General features: G+C 36.5%; 1 protein-coding gene across 1 annotated transcript in view; it reads left to right on the top strand.

The window, feature by feature from the left end:
* ERCC6 (ERCC excision repair 6, chromatin remodeling factor) overlaps nt 1-25,655 on the top strand; it is a 49,849-nt gene that overhangs the window by 18,090 nt on the left and 6,104 nt on the right. Inside the window, exons 5-15 of the mRNA XM_019471751.1 lie at nt 354-479; nt 4,265-4,423; nt 9,512-9,647; nt 16,531-16,701; nt 17,101-17,277; nt 18,640-18,756; nt 20,205-20,300; nt 21,842-22,060; nt 22,844-22,954; nt 23,392-23,511; nt 24,586-24,680. Of these exons, the coding sequence (XP_019327296.1) occupies nt 354-479; nt 4,265-4,423; nt 9,512-9,647; nt 16,531-16,701; nt 17,101-17,277; nt 18,640-18,756; nt 20,205-20,300; nt 21,842-22,060; nt 22,844-22,954; nt 23,392-23,511; nt 24,586-24,680 (1,527 nt within the window). The remainder of the gene's footprint in view (nt 1-353; nt 480-4,264; nt 4,424-9,511; nt 9,648-16,530; nt 16,702-17,100; nt 17,278-18,639; nt 18,757-20,204; nt 20,301-21,841; nt 22,061-22,843; nt 22,955-23,391; nt 23,512-24,585; nt 24,681-25,655) is intronic.

The following is a 25,655-nucleotide window of genomic DNA, read 5'->3' as shown; positions in this document are numbered from 1 at the left end:
GGGGGAGAGTGAGCGAGCGGCTGTGTGGTGCTCAGTTGCCGGCTGAGGTTAAACCACAACAGTGTTAACTGTTGATTCCATTATATTAGTATTTCTGTCTATAGAAAATTATAACTAGCTATAAAACGCTGAAGGCGTATAACTAAATAGCCAGGAGTGCACGTACCTTTTAATATGTCAGATATTTTGAGCGTTTACTTGCATAATTCTCTCCTCCAAAGGATTACTATTTAACTCATGACAATGGAGAATGCATTTTTATTGGGTTTTTACCTGATCAAAAATTCAGTGTAGTTTTCATATAGTATCTTTTCTATGCAATAATTGAATATTGACTCCTTGTGTCACTCTAGGAGGTGGCAAAAAGAACGTTTGAAGGATAAAGAACATCAAACAGCTGAGGAACTTTCTGAAGAAAGTGACACTGAATTTGAAGAGGGTTTCAAAGTACCAGGATTTCTCTTCAAAAAGCTTTTTAAGTATGTGTTGTGTACTTTAATATTATGCTGCTGTATGCTGTTAATAATACTAGTCGTGGTGATTTCTGGATGCCATTTGCTGTAACTTTTACTTCAGTGACTGATGCCTCAACTTTTACTTCAGTACTTTCTGTAGGATTATTTCTTTAAAAAAGGCTCCAGGATCAGACCTCAAAGAAACTTATTTATTACAAGCACAAAATGCAGTTACATGAAAATACAGATGATAACTGGCTGATGTGAGTATTGTGAATGCGTATTAGCTAAACTACGAATTGAGAAGCTCTCCTTGTCTATTTTTATAAATGCTTTCTTTTATTGATAAGTGCTTGCTTTTAATTGAGGTGTGGAGTGGTAGAATAACTTTACTTTGAAGAATAAGGTGTTGGCAAGTTGTGATAAATGAAAACAAGAAATGTAGGTGTTTCTGTGATTGGGTGGAGTGAGTGAAATTTTCTGCCAGTAAAAAATATAGACAACTTTTTCTATAACTACTCCAAGTCTACTCAAAGTAACTACTTATAATTTATATTATAAAATAGTCTTGAACATTTTGCCCAGTAAAATTTTAAAATATGGAAAGTGCATTCTTGATTCCTTTAGTAGGTGGAAAACACTCTACAACTCATTCTTTAGTTATTTAATGCTGGATTACAGATTTGGACATGACTGCTTTCTGTTTCAGTTTTTTGAGACCATGGTGCCTAGTGACACTTTCAAGTTCATCTCAAAAAGCTATTTACAAAAGGCAGCTCAAACAGGCTAGCAGCTGAGAAGTTAACTCCATCCATAATCTCTCTCTTAACTTTCATGCATAATAGGCTTGAATTCTTTTTTGTTGGCAACATTTTGCACAGCAGAAGAAACATCTCTTTCAAAAGCTAACTCTCTAAAATCTTATAATTAATGTAGTAGAAAGCCCTGGTTTATAACAGGCATGCATGGTATCCCTTCCAACAGGACCACTTAGTCTTAACCTCAAAGAAATTATTACTGTTGTCCTGCAGTTCCTCCAAAGGAAAGCACTAGCTCTGAAATGGAATTGAATTAATGACTTGGTTGCCAGGACCATACACAGCCAATATGTGGTCTCCAGTTGTTTATGCAAAGCTACGGCAGAAGTAATCATCCTGAGAACGGATATGTGGTCTGAGCAACCCGAAGGGGATTGAAATAAAGCAGACAACTAAAAATTAATCTTAGAGATATCAGCCTCACTAATGAAGGGTATCCCTGCAAGCATGAGTCAGTTGGCAAAACTTCTTAAGTGGTTAGAAAGATCAATCGAGTTGAATGATTCGTCAGGCTTGTAACTTAAATGCTGAAATCTCCAATGTAGGAAGGCCCATAGTCAATAGGCATTAAACTTTGAGTTCTGAGCGCGTTTAATACAAAACATGGGAGTATATTGACCCAAGGAGGTGTATAGCGGTATACTGTAAGTGACCTTCCTGCATAGTTTAATTGAATTCCAAAGAAGTTAGCTCACACTAGGAATAGTAGACCCTTAAGTTCATTCTTTCCTAAAGTGGACAATCTGTTTCTTCTCTATATACTTGTCTGCTTTGAGGAACATTCAGCAAGAATACCAGTGGTGCTGCTGTGGAACAAAACCAAACAGTGAGCAAGACTGACTTACAAACATTGCCTTACACTGTCTGCACTTAGCCTGAGAGAATGCTGTCTATATAAACAAGAAACCAGGATTCTTCATTATTTGCTTTCAGTGTGAGATTTCCCTGATACGTCTGAAATGCAGTTTTGTCTCAGCAACAATGCAGCTAAACTCTGCTAGCTACTGTGGTGAATTTTGAGGGATGCATCACAGCATGAATGCTCATGTGAAATACAGTCCAAACATAACTATTCTGGAAGACCAGGCAACATTTTTATTTTATTTCTACGCTATTTTTGGAGTAAAAAACAAAACATAAAAATTGGTGCAGTGAAAGCATAAGATCAAAGAGAATTGATTATATCTCCATATAACCGTAAAAATTATTGTGGGGAAATTTTTTTTTACTTTAACTTTTGCATAGTTGCAATTATTGCATGTTTATGTGATTATGCAAAGAAAGCACCTGCATCTTTTCCATTTTTAGATAACCTTGGAGTAGAATTTTTCACAAACTTAATTCTCTACTGTGAAACTTTCTCAGGAGAAGCGGGGAGAGGGAGAAAGATGCTTGTGAATGCAGCTAGCTTTTAAGCACTAGATGAAATAAGAAATAACACAAAATAATATCAGGAAGTTCTTGAATGGTTGTCTTCTGAAGAGACATGCTGGATGCTAGTCTGGGGGAGCAGCTTCTGACTGGAATTAGGGTTCTTTCCAATTCTTTAATATTTCTGTCAGAAAATGTTTTGTCTTCATAAAAGGTAGTAATGGTAGCATCTTAACTCAATTATAGCTAATCCTGCAAGTAATTTCATAGTTGTTTTTAGATTGCTGCATTTTTAGGGTGAATTAATTTCTAATAAAAGGGGTTTTTTTAAGGGCTTCTTGGTATAATGCATTTGAGACACCAGCAGATAGTATGATGTCTGAACCATTAGATGTGTTCTTTGATCATCTTTTTCTAACTACTCAAGCTGTTTGTTTGTCTCCATTTAGCATTCTCTAAATCCATACAGAACTCATCATAAATTGATTTTTAATTGAACTTTGTGGACACTAGTGTCATTAGGTGTCAGTAGTTGTAATTATTATTTGTTCAAAGAATGAAACAGGATTTTAAATGCACACAAGACAATGCCCTAAAATGAACAATCCCTATTTAAAAAAAGTGTTTTGCTCTTTGCTGTGCTCTGCACTCCAGGAATGCATGCCATCAAGAAAATTGTATCAGTAACCTTGTTCTTCCTCTAAGTTACAAGACACAGAAGTGCTGAAATGTGTATTTTATTTTTTTTAATTGTAATTTAAATACACTGTTTCTTCATTTCTTTCTGTTCTGTTTTCAATTTAATCCACACATGTGGTGTGTTATTCCTAGTAGTCTCACTATTTCATATCACTATAAAAAAGCATGTCCTAAAGTGATTCTCAGTCCAGCATCTTATCTCCCTCTTTTTAGCTTGCCATTGTAAATCTTGCTTTCTAGTCTACTACTTTTAATTGGAATGTATTTTACATTGTTGCTTATACAATTTCCAGTGAATGACTGGGAGTAGAAACTGCCCTGATACTCTCACATAAAAACACTCTGCTGCATCCCATTCGCTGGAATAGTTTCTATTGTTTTGCCTTCCAAAACATTTTGCCTTGTTGGCTTTTCTCTTCATTGAAAGAGACTAAATGTTATTTAATGAATTTATGTAAAAAGAAAGCATGCTTTGGCAGATGTGATCAGTTTTCACAGTGGAGTATAAAGTCTGTAGCCCTTACAAGTCAAGCTTTTCTTTCAGTTCAAGGTATATGATCCAAATAATATAACTTACTAGACCCTTACATGTCGTCTTTTCTGAAAAGATAATGCTTTGTGAGAGTAGCTTTCCAAGTTGCTTTTAACACTTAAAATATACATGAAATAAAATACCCTCTAATTACCATGACTATCAGTTTAATTAGAAATGTTTTAGTGTTGCATAAAGAATGCAAGTCACATGTAATGTCTGAGTGCATCAAAAATGTATGACCTAGTAAATACAGCACTCATGTAAAACACACATCCAGCATGTTACTGTAACTAGTATAAGAACCTTGCCAAATGATTAATTCATGAGTACTTTCTGTTATGATCTGTATTATCAAACATTTGCCATCTTCTTTTTCCTTGTTTTAGGTACCAGCAGACAGGTGTTAGGTGGCTCTGGGAATTGCACTGCCAGCAGGCAGGAGGAATTCTGGGAGATGAGATGGGATTGGGCAAGACCGTCCAGATAATTGCCTTCTTGGCAGGTCTGAGCTACAGCAAGATCAGGACTCGTGGTTCAAATTACAGGCAAGTGCTCCGCTGCAGACTGTCAGTCTGTGGAGCTCAATTAATATTTCATCAGATGTATTGCTGGTGGAGGAGGGTCCTGTGAATTATTAATGACATTTCAATTACAATATTCCTTTAATTCTTTTAGTGGGGGACATCAAAGGAAAAATTTTACGAGACAATGGAGCTGTAGGGCAGGAAAAATTAAACATGTAACACTTTTAATGAATTCCAGGCATTGATGCTTCATTTTGCAGATGAGCCGCACTAGATATTTTGGGTCAATACAGTGTCTAAGGTTAGCTTCCACAAATGGATTGTTTACAAACTCAATTACATTCATATCAATAGTTTACACAATATGGAATTTTAAATTAGATGTAATACCTTTAATTCCATTTATTAAATTTTACATTAAAATATTTGTTCTGGCAAGCCACCAGGTAAGTGCTTTACAGGAAGTAGCAAGCTGATTTGCAATGAAAGTTAGAGTTTCTGATCGACAGGGAATTACCGATGCCAAAAAAATAGTAGTAATAGTAAAAACAGTGACTTATACAGAGGAATTTCTGTCTGCTTTTTTTTATTATTGTTGCTTTTCAAAACTATGTTAGAGTGACTGGCCTTTCTTACAAGATCTTTTATGCTTTTTTGTTGCTGAACAATGCTTTAAAATTCCTTCTTCATAGGTGAAATTACCGGAAAAGGTACTTGCTGGTGTCCTTGGATTTACAAATGCACGCATGAATAATACTTGATTTTTTCTAGTTCTGTTGGCCTGTTCACCTGATGTAAATTACTACATGCAATTAAGCAAATATCATAGTACTATACTAAACAAAAATAATTAACTTTCTATAGAGGCATATTTAAATTATGTTCAGTATGTACATGAATTGTAAAATAATGCTTTAAAGAGAAAATATTACTGTGTTTTCTCCAGTTGCTTCCTACTGTAGCCTTTATATAAGAAAACTCCAGGTCCTCCATCACTCAGGCCAGTTGGTTTACTTTGATATGGCTGCCTGATTTAAGGATGCTACTGTACAGATTATTTTATGTAGGTAATATGTAGGTCCTCCTGCCCCAGTTGGAGGACCACGGGGTTGATGGAAGTCCTTCAGGAACATCTCTTGACATTGTTACACAGTTACAGCTTAAGACCTAAGATACTGCAGTGAAACTACAATAAAACTTTGAAAAGGCCAAAATATAATTGCACACCTAAGTTGCAGTGTTCTTTCTGCATGTAAGATAATGTGTTCTGTTTCATATTTTGGCTGGTGCATGCCATTAAGTCGATCATGGGAGGAAACCTCCACGGGAGGAAACAAGGTTTAATTTTTTGGTGAAACTTACTCTGATTTTGCTTGTGTGCTGTAAGGCAGAGGGTCCAAACAACTTGATCTTTGCACAGTCAAGTATTTTCCCCATCTGCACTCTGAACTAGGAAGGCAGTAACACTGCCTAGCTAGCTTCTATCTGAAAGCCATGTAGTCTAGTAAGCCGAAGACCTTCTGGTCAGTCTGGCTGAGAAGCAGGCATTAAGAGTGGACATAGTTGTGTTGTCAGCATGTTTAAATGTCTTCCAGCCTAGCTCGTATCTCATTACCTTGACGTGTAGATGGAGCTAGTGTACTACTGTATGAATCTGGCACTGCAGGCTTTCCCAGCCTCAGCTGGCCTTCTGTAAAATGGAGATAATACTGTCATTCCTGTGCAGAATTGCAAAGATTGTTGTATTTGGGGGCACTTGAGTATTAAGACAATAAGATCACTTTTGTTGATATTCAAAATATTCAGCTTTATTTTCTATCAGTGACACTTTCTGCAAAAGTATTCTTTAAAATGTGAGTAGAAATTTCCTTTTGTAAACCGCTTCTGCTTCCAGTGTTTTTCTGATTTTGAAGGAGCCTGAAGACTAGCTGAAATAAGGAACTACTTCTTATATGGAGTATAACTATTACAAAAATTGTCTCACTTTTAACAGTTATTGAGCCATACAGCTGCGGAAAGCCAAATGTCCTGTTGAGGTATCAGTAGAAGTGGTGCAGCTATGGTGGTGTAAGGATATAAGGGAAGCAAGATTTATAGAGGGGGAGAGTTCTTTTGTTAGACAAGCTGAGATAGTTGGAACAAGCAACAGCTTTCAGACCAATGGTCCCTTCACAAGAAAAAACAAAGCAGCAGCAAGCTTCAGGTAACCCGTCTCTAGCCTGTTATCTAGGTTGAAAACTGTTGTTGAAACCTGTTGAAGGGCTTGGGGGTCCACAAGTTTGCTTGTTTCCAAATACATTATTTTGTTTAACAAAGATGTTACCTTCCACTACAGACTTTGCTTCATTTATTTGAGACATCAGATGAGAAACTCTGCCATAAAGTTTATACACTGATTATTTACTCCTCTGTGCTCTTCAAGATACTGAGATATAATCATACACATTAAACATTAAGGCTCAGTCTCTACTATGAGTGACAGGGAGGTTAACTTCCATGGTGCTTACATAAATAAAAATCCATTGCCCCAGAAAATTTGTATTGCTCTTGCTGCCCTGTTCTTTTATTTTCACTAGGATTTAGTTGTCACTTCAGTTTCATTTTGAAGGCATGATTTGCCAGTGCTTGGCAATAGAGTTGGTTATAGTGCAACATGTTTTCCTTTGCTAATTTTTGAATACTTAAAGATTATAAATATAGTATGAATACAGCTTCCTTTTTCTGGGTAATAAGTTGCAGGAATAGGTCTTATACAACCAATTAAATAAGAACTAATAATGATACTTACTGTGAATTGGGGTTTTATAAACCAGAGGCAACAGAAAAAGAAAGAGATTTGGGTATATTGATCATACATGATATTGACCATAAGCTATTAGCACAATGCAACTGTGAAAAAGGGGCAGAATACATTACAACAATATATTTGGGGTAGGAACAGGGCAGTATTAGTATCCTGGTACAAAGCACCAGTAAGACTTTGGTTTGGAATGTTATTAGAATCATAGAATCGTTTAGGTTGGAAAATATGTTTAAGATCATCAAGTCCAACCGTTAACCTAACACTGCCAAGTCCACCACTAAACCATGTCCCTAAGTACCACATCTATACATCTTTTAAATATTCAGGGATGTGGTGACTCCACCACTTCCCAATTTTTTCTAATTACCCAAGCTAAACCTCCCCTGGCGCAACTTGAGGCCGTTTCTTCTCGTCCTCTCGCTTGTTACTTGGGAGAAAAGGCCGACCCCCACCTCGCTACAACCTCCTTTCAGGTAGTTGTAGAGAGTGATAAGGTCTCCCCTGAGCCTCCTTTTCTCCAGGCTGAACAACCCCAGTTCCCTCAGCCGCTCCTCATAAGACTTGTGCTCTAGACCCTTCACCGGCTTCACTGCCCTTCTTTGGACACGCAGTGTCACCTTTATTCAAGGAAAACAAATATAAACTGGATGGGCAGCAGAGCAAATCTGTTGCAGTGATTAGAGAATGAAGGATGCCTCCTAAGTGTAGCAAGCAGAAGTGTGTGGTTTTAGTTTTGTGAAACAGCACAGACTGGAAGAAGTTAGATGACTCTTTTATATAAAAAAATAAAAGCTCTCAAGGAAAGAATAAAATGTTGGCTAGTGGAAAGTGGTTAGAGCCAGACTAGACACAGAAGAGGTTTTGCACAACCGAGCGGAGGGGGAGTGGATTTTCTGAAAATTGATCAAAGGAAGTGTGAAGTCTTTGTGTAAGCTGAGGGGGAAAGAAAAAAAAACGGTTAAACCCAGCATGTGAGTTTGTTTGATACAGACCAGGGGGATAAACAGAGGTAATTTGTTACTATCCATGAAGAATGAGAAACTAATATGTTCTGGGAAAGATGGCTTTTTTGCTATACGTATTCTTAAGAGCAGTTGCCTTTTTTGCTATAGATGTTTTTAAGAGCAGTAGCAGTGGCTATTTGGATTCGTAGTATAGTTTAAGCTATTTTTTGCATCTCCAACTTCTAACTTCCCCTTGGATTGCTGGGATTTTTTTATTTAGACTATGTAAGGTTGTTATATGATATTTTTTCATAATGAAAGAGAGAAGCAACATTCTGCGTATGTATAAGCTTTTAATAAACAATATTATTTCTTAATGTCAGCAGTTTCAGAAGGCAATGGGGTTTTTTTAAAGCAGGGTATTGCTGGTGTCTGGGAAATCCTTCTTTATTGCTATATGCATGTGATCTTGAATGTGTACTGTGATCTTTTGAATTGTTTGTTTATTACCACTTGAATAGTACATAGTCGGCCAGACAAGATCAGTATGTGATAACTGTAGCTATTGTCTTTGTTTGCAAAGACACTTTGTTCTGTTTTTTAAAGAGCAAATATATTTGAAAAATAACTACTAGTAACCACTACCTAGTATATTTCCTATATGATTGTTGGTATTTGTTTGTGACGGTAATATTTCTTGTTTGGCTGTTGCGTGAGAGATTTTTCTCTTCTTAACCTTAAGAGTAGCTCTGAACTTCATATACAGAAAGCCTTTATTTCAAACATCCTCAGTAATTCTCAGAAACAATCATATGATTATGAATAAGAAACTTATGAGACAGTTTAAGCCCAGCTCAGACCTCAGCTGCTTTAGGGTTCTTGTCTTACCTGTAAATTATGGTGATAATAGTACAGTATATTACCAACATGAAGCAGAACACCTGTGTGTAAGTCCATTTGTGAGACTCTAGCTAGATATTCTTTTTAATAAAAGTAATAAAATAGTTGTTTGTTAATGATTTCTTTTCTCTTATAGAAACAGCAGTCACCCAAACCTGATTTGTATTACCACAGGAGGAAGTTCCTTTATGCCTCATTGTTTGGAGCTTTTCTATTTTTGTGTTTACCTTGATAGATGCATCCATTAACTGTTCAGTGGATAGGTTCTTACAGCAGTATCCCTTTCATCTTCCTTTAAAAAACAGACTTCCAGAAAAACAAAGTGCCAATTAATTTCCATAGCTCTCATATTCCACTTGAACTATAAAGTGTGTCATTTTAATATGTGTGTATTTTAATAAGCCACTAATATAGAGTATTTATTTCACATTAAAGGTTTTTTTCTTGAATACGTTATTTTAGGTACCAGGGATTGGGTCCAACAGTGATTGTTTGTCCAGCTACTGTGATGCATCAGTGGGTAAAAGAATTCCACACTTGGTGGCCTCCATTTAGAGTCGCCGTTCTCCATGAAACTGGTTCCTATACCGACAAAAAGGTAATGGTTGACATCCATTTTGTAATTCCAGAAGCTTCTCTTTTTTTTCTTTTGTGCTGGCCAAAAAAAAAAAAAAATCCCCTGTTCCTGAATGCTTCTGTGCAAACTTGTGCTCTTTCTCTGGTTGTTTTAAAAGAACAAAAAGTTCACTGTCTTGTATAGATTTGTTAGGAAACTGGACAAAAAGGGGATGACATGGAGTACATTTATATTATGATATAGACTAGCGTTGCCTGAACAAATTAAACATAGTAACAGGTTTCATGCTTGAGCTTTGCTTGTACTGTAGTCCATGCTAGAAGTTCCTGACTAGACTGCTTGTACACCAGATGTATGCTTCTAGTACTGGTGAATTATCTCCTCGTGCTTTTGTTCATCAGTATGTCATTGATGTAATATTTAATACGTTTTGCTTGCACAGGCAATTTCTCTTCAGTTGGTCAGTATGTCAGTTGATATCACCTAGTCTCATTTTCTTTTAATGACAGTGTTACTTTGTTGGTTTTCTTTTTTTCAAGCAGTGCCTTTTCTGTCTTTTAATTTTCTTGGCCAGTCTCTTAATATGTGTGTTCTTATTCCATTTCTTAAGTTGACAAGCCTGACTTGTCTGAAGTTTCAGTCCTTGGTACCTTGCGGGAACAAAACAAGGAAAACTTAGATTTTTGTTTTCCCATGGCCTCGTATTTCAGATGCTTAAAAGGATTTTCAGGATTCAGCAAAGCATTTTTAAATTTCTCTTTAAATATTTATTGAATTTCTTGTAATAACATAAAAATGATATGGTGCTTAATTGCACTTGATTAAACGTATTCTGAGGTAATTGATGCAGTTACAGTACATGGCAGAAAAGGAGTAGCATGCTCTAATGTGCTAATAGCTTCCTGTTGTTCAATTAACTTGCTATGTTTTCAAGCCCTAAAAGTCTGTTGACCTCAATAACACGCTCCCGTGTCTTCCTAAATTAAATCATGTATGCTTATTTTGGGGTATTTGTTAATTAATGCACTTGATGGACTGGCTCAAATTTTTCCATCTGCAGGAATAGTCAGGTTTTCAGGATTTCACCTGCCCGTTGTCGCCCCACAAATGCCTACTCAACAACTTAAAATTAAGGAACTTGGTACCATATGATCACTTTAGATAGGTTCAGTTCTCTAATTCTGCCCTAATGCCTCATCTTCTGAGAGCTGCAGCAGTATGCTTTAAACAAGTGTCACTGCTGATGCGGTCTTCACCTCATGCACATTTTTTTCCTAGATACCTCTTAATCAGAGAAGAGCAAGCTTACAACTAAAGTAAAGTTAAAAAAAAAACCAAAAACAAAAACAAAACAAAAGCAAACCCCAACAACAAGACTTTCCCATTCTAGTTGTCCTTATACCTGCAAGAAAAGTTTACTACTAATTTGTTAGCATAAATAATGCTTGTACACTGAAAATATATCACATAAAATACAGGCCAGGTGATTTACTCCTGCCTAGAATTTCTTTTCAATATACATTCTTTCTATGAATACGTTAGTGCTGATCTGATCTCATGACAATTCCATCTTCTTCTTCCATCATATGCTTTTGTGTATGTTAACTTTATAATACTCATCCAGGGACCATTCTGCCCTTATGCTCTGGCATAAGGCATAAACTTAAATAAGTTTAAGAAATAAATAAGAAAATTGTGGTTAGACTGAGTAAAAACATATGTTTGTTGTTTGATTGAGATTAATTCTACATGGCCAAAAGCCAAGTCACTGTGCACCTGTGGTCGCAATGTTGCACAGACCTGTTTGGAATTAAACTGACAATTCCAGGATTCGCCTGTTGTTCTGTTAGTATGTCATCGTTTATCATGAAGTAAATGAGAAGAGTTTTGTGCTGGACAGCTAACTTGCCAGGAGACAGGATTGAGGAACTGAACATTGTTACCTGCTTTGTAGTGAGAAAGGTCACTTCAGCCTCTGGGCTAACAGAGGTTAGAATAGTCTGGACTGGTAGAAGAACGTAATTGTCCCCCAAATTAACTGGACATCAGACAGTGAGGATCTCAATGGATTTTGAGGAATGCATTATCCTGTAGCAGTTAGCCAGCAGGTTGTTCATGGTAAAACACAATATTGCAGGCCTGTGAAAGAGGGACAAACGATTTCTAAGGAAGAGAGAAAGATTAATCTTAAAACTAATGAAGGAGAATTTTGGAGGAAAAGAGTTAAGCGATGACAGGTGTCCCATAAGACAAGACAGTATTTCATAGCAGAAAGAGACAACAGCTGAAGTTTCATTTGATAAAACTTAAGTTGATCTTTTAGGTGAGATGGATCTATGTAATTACTACCATAACATTGTCAGGAATCCTGAAATATTAGCAAATATTAAATCTTTCAGCATTGGTGAAATTATATGCTTTTATGAATAGGTATTTTCTGTTGCACCTTCTAAGGTACCCAAGCTTCAATGCAAGATCCTGTCTCCCAGTTCTTTAGACTTGCCCACAGAAGTATTTGCTTGACAGTGAAGAGTGGGGAAAACATCTGTTCCAATTGTTTTATCATAAATTGATACTAGGCAATACCTTGCACATCTTTTCAGTTAGTGACACTTCTTCAGTGTTACAAAAGGACTTCTGAGCAGTGTGGTAAGTGAAAGGCTCACTGATCATTACCTTGGCATATCCTCTCTTCCCAGTCCATTTTGGTTTTCTTTGCAAACAACTTTAGGATTTTCCACAATAATAGTATGAAATAACAGCCTGAATTGTGAGCACCGGATTGGCTGCGAGTCTGGTCAGCGTGTTTCAGATGAGCCATTGAGACATCCTGCTTAGATATCTCTGCTGCTATAGTATTTGTGTAGGTTTTTAGCATGTGTGATGCTTCAAAAGAGAGACTACTTCATTCCTTTGCTAAAATAACAATGGTAGTCAATTTTTGGCAGTAAGGGAGAGAAGTGTAAAGTTCCAGTTTCACACCTTGAAATATGACTAACAGTTTAAAGGCCTTCAGCTATCCACAAGGGAAGGCAGACTGGTATTTTAGACAATGGAAGGAAGACACAATAGCACGTTGGATAGGTTTCCAAGACTTCAGAGCTAGTTTAAGCATTTGGATGAAATGTAAAACTTGCCTTTTTTTTAATTATTTGTGATCACAGAAGATCATTTGGTTCTTTTATGATGATAAATGTGCTTAAGTTGGAAGCAGTAGGAAGAACCAGATTGAAGTAGTAGTCTTCCCCTGTGAAGTCAGCTTTCAGTTTGAACAAGGTACAGCATTTGTGTCCTGTGGTGCTGTCTTATGCTATTAACCTCCTACTATGGTTTACACTCAAATCTGATGTAGCTTTAAGTGACTTGTAAATATCAAGTGCTCTGAGACCTCTAAGGATGAGAGAAAATAAAGAAGTAAATCTAATGTAGTGTATCATAAATACTGTTTTATTTATGGTATAGAACAGAAGATAAGGGGAAGAAAGCTCTGTAAGTGTAGGAAAAAAAAGCCTTCTGTACAAAGAGCTTGTCCTGTTGTTTCAAAACTTCTGATGGCACATGAGCATTTGTAAATCATGGAATGTAAGAGGCAACGTGAACGTTGCTTATCTTGGTTTAACATGTTGCATGTGGAAGGAGGCGGTATTTTTTCAGATCAAGGCTGAACTTTTAATTTCTTGACCTTTAGAACGGGTATCACTGAGCTTAACAATTCTTCCCGGCAGTAATCACATACCATTTGTAAAGCCATAACTTTACATTCTCTTATTCTGGTCAAATGCTGGACACACAATGCAGCCCTCAAAAGCAATTGTCAGTTTATGATGCTTGCACCTGTGGAACCATCTATTTGAAGATGACTTTGCACGCTGAAGATTTTAGACCTTCTACCCTCACAGTAGAGTACGCAATCTACATGTTAAAGAAAATAAGCTGCAGAAGTTACAGTTATTGGCATGACTGCATATGGAACCTCTATTTTAGCCAAAGGCTCTATTTCTGAGTTAAGGACCAAATTCAGATAAACTTAGTATCGTGCCACAAGAATTAGCATTCTTGTTAAATGTGTAGTAAGTGCTTTAGCTCTTTTTATTGCAACTTTTACATTATTAAACATTGTAATGTGTTCTTTTGAAGCCTCTTCATGGTGCCATTTAGATTGTTTTGTTGGGGGCAGGGAAATAATAAAGAGGTTTTATAGGTTGAATTTATGGATCTCTGGGCTTAATGGTTGGTTATGAGATAGTGATAAGCCTGCTGAAGAATGCATTTTTGATTCACAAGTGATATATGGTTGTGTAAGTGACTAGATACTATCTCTGTAAGTTCACACTTGCCTTAAAGGTATCTGAATGTTTAGAGAATTTTATAGTTATCGCTAATCTAGTTCTTTAAGTTCAGTCTTAACATACACATTTCTGTTTAAGAAAATTACCATTTTAAATACGTAATATTATAGAACAGTGCAGGTCCTCTTAAATATTTTTTAAAAGACTACTTTATGCTAAAAAAGTTAAACCTTATTTCTGTAAGTATCAGTCAAAAAAATTGTCCTGTTTTTGTAGCTACAAGTTTGTTTCTGAAGCTACGGTGAGGTACCAACAGGAAAAAAATATTTGCTTAGAGGTGTGTCCTTAGAATAAATCATAAACGCTTCAGCCTTAAGAAATAGTGCTTGCTAAAAACCTTCCAGTCTTTGTACATTGCATATGTCCCACTGAAGACAAGGCAATACAATCAACTTACCACCCTAAGTTAGGAGAAAATACTGTCCTTGAATTGTAAAGGCCTGAAATACTGTGCTGAACAGAACTACAAGATCAGAATTACTCGATCTACTCGCATGTTCCTCGTATTCATTAGCTTCTTTTAAAGGCCAGAGTTCAGAATTTCAAAGCTAGATAACTGCTGTGAATCTTTTGGCATTAGTAGGATTTGTCTCTCTTAAGCTGATTTTTTTTTTTTTTTTTAAGTTTAACCATGCGTGCCCTGAAATATTTCATTAAAGTGTATTTCCTGAGAAAAAAGAAAAATGAAATTAAACATGCCTGAATCTAACCAAACAGGAATTGTGAATTAAAGAATACATGATAAAATAGCATAAATTCTGAAATGCCACAGCCTCAAAACAGTGTGTATCCAACATTAAATCTGTTACCATATTTTAAAATATTTAAAATTATTCCAAGAGCTGCAACTAAAGCAAAGGCAACCTCTGAGAAAGTACCCAATGCAGTAAAATGAGAGTTAATAAGTGTTGTGGTGTGAGTTGATAAAATTGTGTTGTTGTATTTCTTCATTGTCAGCACAAATCCTTGTTTATTAAAAATTTAGCTTGAAGGAAATTTTAATTAATTACAGGTTCAGTAAATCCTGACTAGGATTCTGCTGTGGTGTGTTTACAGTGAATGGCCTTCATGTGCCTGTGTTTCACTTCTGTTCTCTCTGCTACCTGACAATGTGATTTATGGCTGTTGTTTTCTACTAGTCCACTGTTTGCCCTCTAGGAGGGATTGGTCTCTTGAGCCTCCATAATAACAGCAGCACTTTCACAAAACATCTTTTAATGACAACAGTGTAGCATTCTGTAAGTCAGGCTAATTGCAGACATACCCTATTAATTGCAAAAACTAGGAGAGGTTACATATTTTACAAGCTTTTAATTTGAAATCACTCGAGATGATTTGTCTTAAGTGTTTGGGTAGAGATGTCTACAATATTCTATGATAGGCCATTGCTGAGACTCTAGGACACGGTTACAGACTATGGGCAATGTACCAGGTCGAATTAAGCTTTGGATGTCCACACCTGCTTGGAAATCCTACTCTGTCTGTAATACAAATTGTTCTAAAGATTACATATTCTCTTGAGAAACACGATGTCAACGTGAAATAATGTGTCATGGGTTTATCAGGAGATGATAATCAGAAAGTAGAAATTCTTTAACAGTTAAACGCAGAAGAACTTTTTGAATCTTGGGGTATGTCTGAGCGAGAAATTTTACAATAAGAGATCGTGGACTTTTAACACCATCTGAGTCTTTGAGATGGATTTTTCCCTTTTGTTTTTGTTGGTTTTGTTTTGTTTTGTTTTTCTTAAAGGCACTTCTAGTAACAAGGATTTTGTCTTTCCTTTAGCAAATTCTGTGGTGGTTCTACTTTTCTTTCTTTTACATTGGGTATGTTTGTTTCATCCAGGATTGCCTCCCAGCCCATCATCTTCTGTTTAAGTCTTCTAGATTTATACGTGGAGGATAAATGCAAGAAAGATGAGTCTTGAATACTGTGAGTGCTATGGAAGGTGATATAGACTGTCCCTACCCTACGTAATTTACAGCTATAAAGGCTAGTAAAAACTTGGGGAAGGGATATAGCTTACAAGAGAAGCACAAAATTTGAAGATTAGTAAGAAATATATTAATCCTATTAATGAGAGAGGTTGGACAGAATTTAGGATTAACCAAGTAGATTTTTGTGATTGTTTCTCTGTTTTTCACTTGCTTAATTTTCCTCTAACATTCTAGATCTTGCGTGCAGTACACAAAGCTGGGTTTGTGAGGTGAATATAGGAGAACTTGAAGAAACTAGTTACTTTAATCAAATTTAATGTTTGTTTTTTCAGACATTGCCTTTAAACAAAACAAACCAACCACTGTTTCCTTCTGATCAGGCTTCAGGTCACGTTCTGATCTGTTATAACACAGTATTCAAGTGCTTCATTCTTTTACAGATGAGCTAAGAATCATATAATCAAAATCTTGCCTATACTTACTTTCTTTGCAAAGTAAACTATATATCTGCTTTTTCAAAACTTTTTGTACGTACCTTGGACAGCAAACCTGTAGTTCAGTAGGTCTGAGTTTTCTGTCTCGCTGTTACTAACAACGTGCACCTTTTGCTTTTAGGTGAAACTAATTCATGAAATTGCTTCATGCCATGGAATTTTAATTACGTCTTATTCATACATTCGAATGATGCAGGATAACATCCACAGCTATGATTGGCATTATGTGATTCTGGATGAGGGTCACAAAATCCGAAATCCAAATGCCGCCGTCACGCTTGCGTGCAAGCAGGTATGTATTACTTTATCATAAAAATACATGTTTGACTATTAGTAAAGAATAAAAGCATAAATTACAGTGGTCTGTATTTGCCTATTTAATTTACTTAACATTTTTAATGAGTTTACATCAGTAAATTTACAGAAGTATAGTAGAGAAGAAAAATCAGAAATTTTAAATTGTGTAGTAATTTACCACTAGGGATAAATGTCAGATTGCTGGTGTTCATTTTCTGCTAATAGTTTATGGACAATATATTGCAGAAAGCTGTTTATTTCAGGAATATGAGGCCACATATTTTAAAATGAGAATTCATTGATGGTGAAATTGAATATCCTCTGAGGCAGGAGGCAGGTTACACCATGAACCATGAAAATAACTTTCTTTTGGTGTCGTGTTTTTTATTAATAGTTCCGCACGCCCCATCGAATCATCTTGTCTGGCTCCCCTATGCAAAATAACCTAAAGGAGCTCTGGTCCCTCTTTGACTTTGTATTCCCAGGGAAATTGGGAACACTACCTGTGTTCATGGAGCAATTTTCTGTTCCAATAACCATGGGAGGATATTCCAATGCCTCTCCTGTCCAGGTAAATGCATCAAAAATATAACTTTGCTTGAAGGAAACTGTTATGTTGTTTCTAAACTGACTTTTAAATGTACTTCATGCTGTATGTTCTAGACACTAACCCGAAAGAGTGTTGCATGTGTGTTTTACTGCTGCATGTGTGAAAAGAACTGTTCAACTGAATGAGACCATTTCATTTATACAGGGGTATAGCTTATACACAAGGTTTTCTTGTCAAAAGCCCTAAAGGTTAAATCATTAGAAGTATTCTTTGATGCAAAGATAAGCAAATTGGGGTGGGAGGTGACTGATCTTGTATTTTGATGTATTTAAATAGAACTTCCCTGTTTGATATCAAGCTTCAGCAAATTATGCAATAGAGGAATCCTTAAATCCAAACTGAAAACTGTTTTCATTTAAAAAAGCTAAAGTAGGTATTAGCAGTCTGAAAGTAGATAAACTATTTAATTTTGAAAGCAAAAATTATTTGGAATATTATTTTGAATAAGTATGTCTACTAATCTTTGTAGTTGTGGTTCTCAGTATTTATGACTTCTTAAACATTTTTCAAATTAGCTGATAGATAAATTGTCTGCATAACAGTCTGCAGACTAAGTTTCATATAAATGCTAATAAACTTGTATCCTTTTAAATATGCTTTGTAATGTTTTGCACACATACATTTCTAAAGTTTTATTTTCTTTGAGTTTAAGTACTTCCCTTGTCTAAAGCTTAGTAATTTACTAAATTAGACAGCCAATTTGTTTTTTACATATCAATAATTTATTATATTCTTTGTTTTGCTTTAAGAGAAATGAAGGTATTTTTAGCCATTATGTACAGTTAATACCCATCTCACACATCCATTACCCTTTATAGAACCATATGCTCCATTTAAGGCCAGAGTGACCTTTAGTTTCTGTGATCATGGGGATTTTCTTGTACCGATTTTTTTAATAGTCTCAAGCGGGCACTAATCTTCACTTATTGTCTAGTAACCACCATTGCTGCAGGCTTCTTTTTTGATCTTCAGTATATGTATTAGCAGTTTTTCATGAGGATTTTGGTTCTGGGCAAGTTTATACTCACTTCTTGGATTGGTTTCTAAAAGAAATATCTCATTTCTGGTTTCTTTTAAAGTCCACTAGATTAGGAAAGATAAATTAGTGGTATCTGAGGAAGACTTACTTATTCAATGCTGTTGTTGCTAATGTGAATTTTATTGCAATTCATGTTGTGTTGAATATGTAACTGTAGATCCACATAAATCATAAACCATTTCATTTTATTAGGATTTTCCTATTACCAATTATGGCATTTTGTTTGTTGCTAAAATTAATATCAAGAACCAAAATACAATTTTTACTTTTTCTTCCTTTTTCAGGTAAAAACGGCATACAAATGTGCCTGTGTGTTACGGGACACCATAAACCCCTACTTGCTGCGAAGAATGAAGGCTGATGTAAAAATGAGCCTTTCACTTCCAGATAAAAATGAACAGGTTTGCTTATCTTTACTATTAGATCTGAGCCCTCTCCCTCCCCAAAATCCAATCTTTCATGGACATTTGGAAATAATTTGTGCTAATAGCAGATGAAACACTGTTTTAACTAAAGATAAGATGTAGAGCTTTCAAGTTGCATATTCTTTTCACCTGTGTTCAGAGTATTAAATGGTCATAGTCTTGCAGGGTCTATACAAGTACACTCTCATCTGAAAAACAAAGCATATATGAAGTGTAGTCAGGTCTGCTCAATACTGTCCTCCTAGGACACAGGTGCATACAAATGAGTTGTCTGTGGGGTGTTTCCTATGGTGCATCTCTTGGACACTTTAACATTGTTTCCTGCCGTAAAAAGGTTAGTTTGGGCAGCAAATAGTAGAGAAATACTTGATGGCAGTTGTTCATATTGCAAATTAGCTGGGCCTGTACATTCTAATAAATTTCCAGAATATTAGCCTTTTGATCTAAAACTTGTTTGCTCTACAAAGAGGTGGGATATTTTTTAGGAAACATTTTGATTCAAAGTAGAGGAGGTTGAAAGGATTATTTAAACAATTGAAATTCCTACAAATATTGACTTGTAGTAATTATTAGATTCTTCTGCCACTCAGGTTTCAGTGCTTCAGGCTTTCTTGTCCTCTCCTCACTCTTTTGCTTCCTGTCTCCTCCCTCTAAAAGAGAAGTAGACATGCTAGTCTTTGTAAGACAGTGCTGACAGCTACATAATAAATGAGTAGGCCATATGCAGTTTCTGCTGTGCAGTCTAATGATCTTTTTTTTTTAATCAAATTTTGAATTTCTATATACTTTAAAGAGTCTGGGCTACTTACTCTAAAGAATGCAATCATAAACAGATTAAACAAATTTGATTCTTTTTCTTGTCAATCACAGGGCACTACATAAGTTCAACTTACGGCATAATGTTGGGTGCCTTGCAGAATGCGAGGAAGTTATTTTGTTCCATTTTAGCCCATCAGAGCATCTGAAAAATCATTATATGCTCACACTCAAAGGGTAATGACAGAACAGATTACGTGTGCTAACCTTCCCATGAGGTACTAGGAATTTGCAAGTTGTAAGGGACATAATAGACACACAATGGAAAGCATTTCCTATAAACATAGCTTTGAGAGAATGCTAACACTGCACAGTTACCTCATTAAAACTGGAAAATGGCAGCACTTCCAAAATTAAAGCAATTTGAGGGGAAAAAAGAACCACTGGGAAAGGGCACAGAAAAACTCATGAAACCCATCTTAATGATTATGTTCATTCTCTAAAAATTCTGAGTTGTTTTATTTCTAATGATTTCTATGCAGTATCTTTTAACTTAGTATTTCAGTATGTCAGACATCTGTGAAGCTTCATTGTAGCACATTGTAAAACTTCACTCTATTTGGAGTTTACAGGTTGGGCTTGAGCGGTTCGTTTGTTTGTTTTGGTAGGTCCTCTTTTGCCGTTTGACAGATGAGCAGTGTCAAGTCTATCAAAATTTCATCAGCTCTAAAGAAGTTTACCAGATCCTCAATGGAGACATGCAGGTTGGCATTAATTAAGGTTAATGGCAGGTAGAGTTTGATGGATAAAGTCATGGACTGACCTTCCCATTCTTCTAGCTGGATTCTGAGCAGAGAGGGAAGCAAACACACTGATCTCAGTTCTGCTTTTGTGGGTGTCTGCTTTTTTTTCTCAGAAATGTTCCATGGAATACGCAGAGTTAGTCATCCATATGTAGTGGCATGACCAGATAAAACTAGGAATGGAATGGGCTTTGCAGTATATTTGTGATCTTGGGAACAAATTATGGCTTGTTGGATGACCTGCTGTAGGTAACTGTATGCATGCTTTTAACCAATTGCAAAAGTGAAGCAAAGGAAGAAAGTAATTTGTCCTGAGAGTACAGTTCAGGTATAACAACTTCGTGATGCAACAGTTGATGATTTCACAGTCTTAACATACAGCAGAGCAAATAGCAAGCATCCTTGTTATTACTAGTCACTTCAACATCTTTTGCCTCCATCCTCACAACATAAGTGTTGAAATTGCTGTGGCCAGGATGACAGCAGCAATTGAAATACAGTTTCAAATGCCTACTGTTGCTTGTGTAAAAAGTCTGCTATTCCCTGTGACTCCTACATTGCACGCATCTGGTCTGTTTGACTTCTTTATGCACGCAGTAGACGTTTTTCACTCCCATTTTAGCTGCAGGATACAGATCTATTGTTTGTAAGAGGAGAAGTAATATGTCTTGGTTATAATGTGTAATTTACCATGTTTCCTTGTCTTGTCAACTGTGAAATCCCTTCTCCCCTCACCCCCAGTGGCTCCAGTTAGTTGTATGGTCAGTACAGCCCTGTATATTGCAGTGCCATACAAAGCAGATGTTGACCTTACCGCTGTTTTGACTTCTTTATTTTTCCAGATCTCGCAAAGCTATAGTGGCCAAGTTTTTTCAAGTGCCTAGCCATTTTAGTTATCCCAATGAAAATTATTTTATATCAGAAAAATAAGTAACACTTGTAATATTATTGCATGAATAACTGAACAGAACCTCCTAACATGGCATCAAAAGTGCTAATTTTCAGCTTCATATGTTTGTTCAAATACGTTTACTCATCTATTCTTTGTTACCATGCATTCTGGTGGGTATACTTGCTATCCTCAAGGTCTGTCTTAAGTTACCTGCTAACATTGTGGGGGTTGGAAAGAAGGACACAATTTCAAGTAACAAACTTGGTGGAATTTTTCCTTTTGAGTAGGAAAAATCTGACTGTGAGTTACAGCTAGGGACTGCTTTTGCTAATGTGGAAGCTGTTGCAGAATTCTCTTAACATTGTCACCAGAATAGGCTCACAAGAACATAAAATTTCATTGACCTTCTCTTGTACTGATTTTTCCTAAAACTTTGCATGAAACGAGTATTAGCGTCCATTGGCTTCTCTAAAGAGCAAACCACTATTAAAAACAAACTTCTTGGTGATGACTGGATTAATCCATTGCTGTTTATTTTTCTCAACCACAACCCATATAGATACAAGTATTTATCAAGAAAATAAAAATATTTTTCTCCTGTGTTCTTTAGATTTTCTCAGGACTAGTAGCTTTGAGAAAGATTTGCAACCACCCTGACCTCTTCTCTGGTGGTCCCACGAATTTGAAGGGTGTACCAAATGCTGAAGTGGAGGAAGCAGATCAGTTTGGATATTGGAAACGTTCTGGAAAAATGATAGTGGTAGAATCCTTGCTGAAAATATGGCACAAGCAAGGTCACAGAGTGTTGTTTTTTACTCAGTCAAGACAGGTAAGATGAGCTCATTGGTTTTAGTTTTAGTTATTACTAAAACTAAAAAATTGCATGTGTGTGTCCCAACAAGACTTGTAATTAGAACCACTTTCATAGTGTCCTTCTCAGAAAATTAACATCTAATTGAAAAAAATACTAAGATGACTAATGTCTTTGGAATAATTGGAGACCAGTTCCCAAGCTCAGTAAGCTTTGCTGGAATGAGAGCGTGTTGTGGCAGTGTTGCCCAAATTCAATATACTGGGTCAAAGCTTGTATCAGTTGTACCCATATAATACCAGGCTGAAGCAGTGGTGAATGTATTTATTGTCCCTACTGTGTAGTTTCAGGATAGAAACTACCAAGTCAGTTTGCTCACTCTGTTTAGTGCATGTGCACACCTAATCCTCAGAATTATGTGCTTTCGGCCAGTAGCACAGACAGTGACCTTCATTTGTTTTCCCTATGTATTCATGATTTTGTCTTGCTTCCGTGGATTCCCTTGGAATGCTGCACCATTTACCTGGTTAATTGTCTTGAGACCATGGCTCTGGACTTCCCAAACCAAGCACAAACATTCCACTTGTGCATTCAGCAGTGAAATAGAATGGCCGCCCCCCCCCCCCCCCCCCAATTACATAAGTTAATGAATTTTCTGCTCATTTAAGATTCGAAAGTTTTTAGTCGTCATCTTGTTTGTTTGATTGGCACTGCAGTTAGTACCAGAAATTCTTATGACTTGATCAGACAGTCGCTCAGTCTTCACGTCTGGATTTCATTAAATTTTTTCCATCACAACAGATGCTGCATATACTTGAAGACTTTGTGAGACACAGAAACTATTCCTACCTCAGGATGGATGGCACCACAACAATAGCTTCCAGACAGCCCCTTATAACAAGATATAATGAGGTGAGATGTTGCATCCCACACACTAATGCCTATTAGTGAGTATGGTTGAGTTCTTGCATTCCTTTTTGGTCTGTTTTTAACCATACTACTTCAGGTTTGAGACACAAAACTGGGGAGTTCAGTCAAATGAAACCACTTTCTTTGTGAGAGGGGAAAAAAGTCATCACTTTTTTCACACTTAAGTTGGATTTTCTGCTAAGAATAAAAACACAGTTGAAAAGAGGGAAAAGAAATTTTATTGGACAACAGTAAATGAAATTTAGATCAAACTACTTTTATTTGTCAAAAGAGATATTAGGCAAACAAGGAAATGTATTCCTTCTCTTGGCTCCCTTTGCATCTGTGCAAATAACACTGATAATTTTTTTTATTTCCTGGATTCTTTTATCTTGTACTTTGGTAATTCTTGCTTTAGTAAATTCTCTCTCGTGTTATAGGACAAATCCGTATTTATTTTTCTTCTAACAACTCGTGTTGGTGGCATTGGAGTTAACTTGACTGGTGCTGACAGGGTTATTATTTATGATCCTGACTGGAATCCCAGTACAGACACACAGGTGAGTTTGGTTCATTACATTCCATTTACCAGCTTAAGTTGAAATAAAACTGAAGATGGAATGACATTTATCTCCTCAAATAGTGCTAAAGCACTATGTTGCTCTTCCCTAAGTTGCTGTTCCCAGCAATGGTCGCTTAGGGTGCAGTTCCACGTTATGATTACTCTTGTGGCAAAGCCAATTTAAGTGGTTCCCACCACATCCCCTTTACGCTGTTATACCTTACCACTCTTCAATATTGTCGATTCATATAGTCTGTTTAGAGTGTAGCCAAACAAACAGTTGAAATGGCCTGGGGTTTTTTTTAAATAAACAAACAAACTAGATGTTTCTGAAGGGAAAGTACAGCTGTGCAAACTCTTGAACAGGCATGACTGTTCATGGTGGCAATGCAGGGTAAGAAAAGGAGAACAAGTGTTGCTTAAATTGTCTTTGTCACTAAATAATGATATGTAGCTATGCCCTTAGAAGCTGCTGTTAAGCCAATATCTTAAAGAAGTTTTTCTTTATCTGATGGTATGATGACACGCTGGTTTATCAGATCCCTTAACAGTATATGGGGCTTACGTGTTTGAGAGGAAAAAACTATTTTTGATGGAAATCCTACATAGCTCTGAGATCTGCAAGTGTGTAGTCTGACCTAGAGTGGTCTGTTTTAGTGGTTGGTTCAAGATGTTTGTAGGAAAGCTTCCAGTTAAGAAAAAGAAGACAAGTTCAAAGGAAATTTGTATATTAAAGCTCTATTGTGAAATAGATCCCTTTTGGAATAAGTCTATATAAAGTACATATCCTAGATACGAGTTCTAATTTTAACATAATTTATTTTTTGAGATTTTTTGCATAGATTTCATGGTACAGTTGGAGACTTGTCTTTTTACATATGTAAACTTTCTAAATTGTTTTCCTCTCCTGCTGAGTTAGTTGTCCTAATGCTGTAGAAATACCACAGCTATGTAACTTCTTGAACTATTTGTTAAATGTCTGAACTAGGTTTGAAACAGTGGTATCGATAGCTCTCTGTCAAACACATGTCTAAGAGGCTAATGTCTGGTAACCAAACCTTTTGTGTTCCAGGCTCGGGAACGTGCTTGGAGAATAGGCCAAAAGAAACAGGTGACTGTATATAGGCTTCTCACTGCGGGTACTATTGAAGAGAAGATATACCACAGGTCAGTGAGAACGATTCCTTGGATACAGCCGTATGCTCAAGAAAATGTTTGCAGCAAATCTGTGGTGGTGTAACAGTGACATACCTGTGCATGTGGACACATGGCTTGTAACCCCCAACCTTGGTCATGATGGGCACGTCACGGAAAACTTTTAAAAATTTCTGCTGAGAAATGGGCCTTCTTCTAATATTAGACTCCCAGCTGCAGGGCTGTGCTGCTGCCTCTCTGGCTCCAAGACCCACATGCTAAATATACCTCATCAATCTGTTCCAGCAGCTGTGTCCAGCACATCCAGAATTCACTGTAAATGAGAGAGTATGAGGCATAGACAGGAAAAAATGAGCCCCTTACTCAGAACATGAGACTCAATAAGCCTGAAATGCAAATTGAAATCAACAAGTTCTTTATATTGTCCTTAGGATGTATAAAGATGTATGTGGTACACATCCATTTACTACTCTGCAAACCCAATTTTATTTTATTCCCAAATCATTCCAAAGTGAGAGAATTAAATCCCAAGAACCACCAGTCATTTTCACGTTATTTATTCCAAAATGTAGCTAAAGCCTTAAAATGCTTGTACTTCGAAATCAATGAAATCTTTTTGTTTTGCTTTCCCATTCAGCTTTCTCAGTAGTTAGCTTCACTCACATGAATTCCAAATGAATGTACACGGGAATCCTCTGCCTAGGCATTACTCTTTAGAACTGGAATATCCTCTTTGAAAACGCAGGTGAATGAAAAACTCTAAACAATGAAATACCCACACTTATTGAGTGCCTTTTTTAATCTGTTTTACCACATGGATACAAAACATCCGCTGTTGATTGGCTTGCGTCCCTCTGGCATACTTCTGTTTGAACAACACTGACCACATCAAGGAAGTGGGCTCTAGGGGTCAGGACAGCCATCAGGAATTCATTTATTTCCAGAACAGTGCAATGGACTTTGAACTTTAAGCAAGGTGTCTTTTCT

The sequence above is a fragment of the Aptenodytes forsteri genome, unplaced genomic scaffold (assembly GCF_000699145.1).
Source record: "Aptenodytes forsteri isolate BGI_AS27 unplaced genomic scaffold, ASM69914v1 Scaffold15, whole genome shotgun sequence".
Lineage (NCBI taxonomy): Eukaryota > Metazoa > Chordata > Aves > Sphenisciformes > Spheniscidae > Aptenodytes > Aptenodytes forsteri.
This window is presented reverse-complemented; position numbering and strand designations above follow the sequence as displayed.